The following is a 3,528-nucleotide window of genomic DNA, read 5'->3' on the forward strand; positions in this document are numbered from 1 at the left end:
AGTCTGAATCAAGTGCGAGGAATATGGTGGAGCATTGTCGGGATGGAGGCGCCAATTTTCTGTTGACCACAACTCCGGTCTCTTGTGCCGCACAGCATCACGTAGGCGACGGAGGACATCCCTGTAGTACTCTTTGGTGATTGTTTGACCCTGTGGTGCGTACTCGTGGTGTACCACACCGCGGGAGTCAAAGAAAACAGTCAGCACATTCCACTTGATTAGGTTTCCAACGCTCCAGGTATGCCAGTTTTTATTCCCCGGCCAAAGGTCGGATACTTTTCTCACAGGCCTCGTACATCTATTTATACTTAACTTTATTGACCTTTGAACCATGTCTAACTTATAATCCCACCACAAGAGTTGTAAATCGCTCGGCAAACGTACAGCTCATATAACCATATCGAATTATGCAATGGAGGAGCATAAGATTTTTTCTTTCATCAGCTCACTAATCTAACCCAATAAGTTTCTGATTCTTATAATTTAGTTACTTTTATAATAACAAATAAGAATTTACATGAAAAACAAGAAACATAGTACTTACCTGGGTCTTCATTTATTTGCTGTTGACTGTCGAAACTTAAGCCTACTTTGTTGTACTAAGGGTAATAGTACACTAAATAATTTTTTACATTAAATACTGCACCTAAGAACACAAAATAATAACATGCAAAAAGTAAACAATGTCCTATAACTATCATAATTTTTCTGGCTTTCTAACTACATGATAAGAGCTGTTACAATTCACCTTAGCTTGTTGATGTGTTTCACACAGGAATAAAGTTTTGAATTGGTGGCAAAATAGACAATTTTCTGTACAGAAAACAATATAATATAAGACAACATTTGATAGATTAAAACATTAGCTTTCTCTTGGTTATAAATAACAGTATTAAATGAAAGAGAGAACTGCTGGCAATTTGTGTGAAAGAGGATGGGACAGGTGGGTGTGGCAAGCATGTCTGATTTCCTTAGCTTATGGCTCTGTAACCAAATAAAATTGAAGACTAAAAAATAAAATTAGCCTGACTATTACTTATATTATAATGAGTAATTTACATTAAATTCTGTACTTCTTGGAGAGGTGGTAAATAAATTAAAGAGAGGGAGACCTAGAAAGCAAATGTTACAATTCTCATACTAGGGGAGAATGAGGATTTTTAAAAATATTTCCTTACAAAATTCAGAACTTAAACATTTTATGCTATTAAAATTTAATTTATTAACTACGTGTTGATGTCAAGTTTATCCATATTCATTGATAATAAAGCAGTTTAATTAAATTTTTAATGTAACTCAGAAAAGTGCAACTATATAGAAAGGGTTAAGTGGGTATCTGTGATTGTGTATGGTGCAATTAGTTACATGTGTATCTCTTATTGTGTATGCTGCAATAATTTATATGTGTATCTTTGATTGTGTATGCTGCAGTCAATTAAATGGGTAATCTTGATTGTGTATGTTGTAATCAGTTAAATTGGTATCTCTGATTGTGTAATGCTGTAATCAGTTATACGTGTATCTCTGTGTATGCTGCAAATTACAAAAGAAAGTTAGTATCCAAAATGCTGAACAAGATCTCAAAAAAGTTCTTCTGAAGGTATGTCATGTTTTTGTTTTAAACCCAACTTCAACTGTAAAAATATGCCTTTGGACTTTGTATATATCTAGGAAGCTGTTACATTAATGCAGATAATTTTCAAATGAGTTACAATGCAAGTTTAATTTTTTTTACTTCAATGTATTACCTCTAACATTCTAAATCGAGGTATGTCCCCTTGTTGAATTACACCATTGATGGCATCCATGACTGGTTGTGAAATCAACACACAGAGAACCTGAATGTCTTTTCCAAGGTTTTTTAGTATGGTGCAAGCATTTTGAGCTATATTAATGTCTTCAATAGCAAGACATTCAGTTATACAAGTCAGAAGCTCTGTTTTGGACATCATCTCAGTGGCTGCAGAGGGGTCTTCTGAACATCGGGCAAGCTACAAAAACAAGGTAGAATTAGAGATGTGGCATATAGTAACTAATTAAACAAAATAGAGAAGCAGGAATAGAATTTGTGAAACTGAACCTTACTCATCAAGTAACTTGTGTTACCCCAGCACATTTCAGTCCCTTCTACATCTACAACCAACAAGATCAAATAAGAAATCTCATGCGTCTTTAACAATTTCTTTTTCTCACAACCAAATTAAATCTACAATGAAATTTAAATCCAGAAAAAAACTAGTTATAATGGAGTCATATCAAATAAAGCAGCCCAATTAGTTATAAAAACACAGTGCTAATTCAGCAACTAATTTAATTACTTTTTAAGCTTTTGAAGCAGCTCTCATTCTTTTTAATTATTAAAAGCAATTAGGTTCAAAATTAAATACACTGTTGATGCTCTAATCAATCAATAAAATCACACAGCATTTTTGTTTTGAACTAGGAAAAATGTGTTTCAAAAGACAGGATCAATTACTTAATCTGATTACAGGACTAGGGTAGGTCACACACACAGACAACAGCTAGCTGTTCTTGTCATACAAGACTTATCAAATCAGAAAGAAAACAACAACTTCAACTCTGAAGATATAGATGATTATACACTTGTTATGTTCACGTGCTGCACTTATTAAATATCCAGATGACTTCTTTATACCATGACCCAGAAGACAGTTAGCCAAGCCATTTATCCTTCCAAGTCCTACAAATTAAAAGTGGTAACTTATCTGCTGTTTTCAAAACCATTTTTTTGCTATCAAATGTACTGAGGTGGGAAGTCAAGATTAAATCTAGGCCTATTTTGATATTGTTAATATCTTCACAAAATTAAGAAATTATGAAAGAAAAAAATTGTAGTATTCATTTCTAAGTTATATGAAAAGTTGGACAAATTTAAAATTAACAGAGAAAGGCTTAAAATTATGTAATGGGTGTTCTTAAGTATTTTGTATTTTTGAGTTTTATGGTTGTTTAGCAGCTTGTATGGTACCATTGTTATGTTGGGCAACTTATTTTATTACTTTTTAGTACTTTCCTTGCTAATCAATAAATTTTCCCCATCTGTCTTGAATGACTTGAAATTCAGCTCTAACATATTAATTACCAAAATCTCAAACCTTTTAGAAATTCATAAAGAATCTAACACAACTGTTACATATATATACAGTAAACCCTCCTACAATGCAGGTTTATCCAACATTGATTTGGTTATACATGCAAAAATAAAAGCAATAAATTATCTTCTAAACACAGAAAATTCGATCATCTGTGTTTCACCCAACATGCAAACATATGAAATCTTTAAATTGTTATAACTTCCTAGATACATTTCAAATGTTTTTTTCAGTAAAACTTTATATTCTATTTGTTATTTTCTCTATCTCTATACAGGATCGGTCTATTTGACCAACCTTGTAACCACCAAAAAAAAATCTAAATAAATCTAAATTATCCCTTTTTCTTTGTAGAATGACTTCAAATTGTAACATGAAACTACATTTGTTTATCCTAAGTAGATTTAAGCTATTA

The 3,528-nt window shown here is 32.2% G+C and overlaps 1 protein-coding gene across 1 annotated transcript in view; it reads right to left on the reverse strand.

Moving 5' to 3' along the window:
• The window catches only part of LOC106457187 (26S proteasome non-ATPase regulatory subunit 5-like), a 25,861-nt gene that overhangs the window by 1,797 nt on the left and 20,536 nt on the right, over positions 1–3,528 (reverse strand). The window contains exon 3 of the mRNA XM_013916581.2: positions 1,749–1,991. Coding sequence (XP_013772035.1) covers positions 1,749–1,991 — 243 coding nt within the window. The remainder of the gene's footprint in view (positions 1–1,748; positions 1,992–3,528) is intronic.

The sequence above is a fragment of the Limulus polyphemus genome, unplaced genomic scaffold (assembly GCF_000517525.1).
Source record: "Limulus polyphemus unplaced genomic scaffold, Limulus_polyphemus-2.1.2 Scaffold301, whole genome shotgun sequence".
NCBI classification, from domain to species: Eukaryota; Metazoa; Arthropoda; class Merostomata; order Xiphosura; family Limulidae; genus Limulus; species Limulus polyphemus.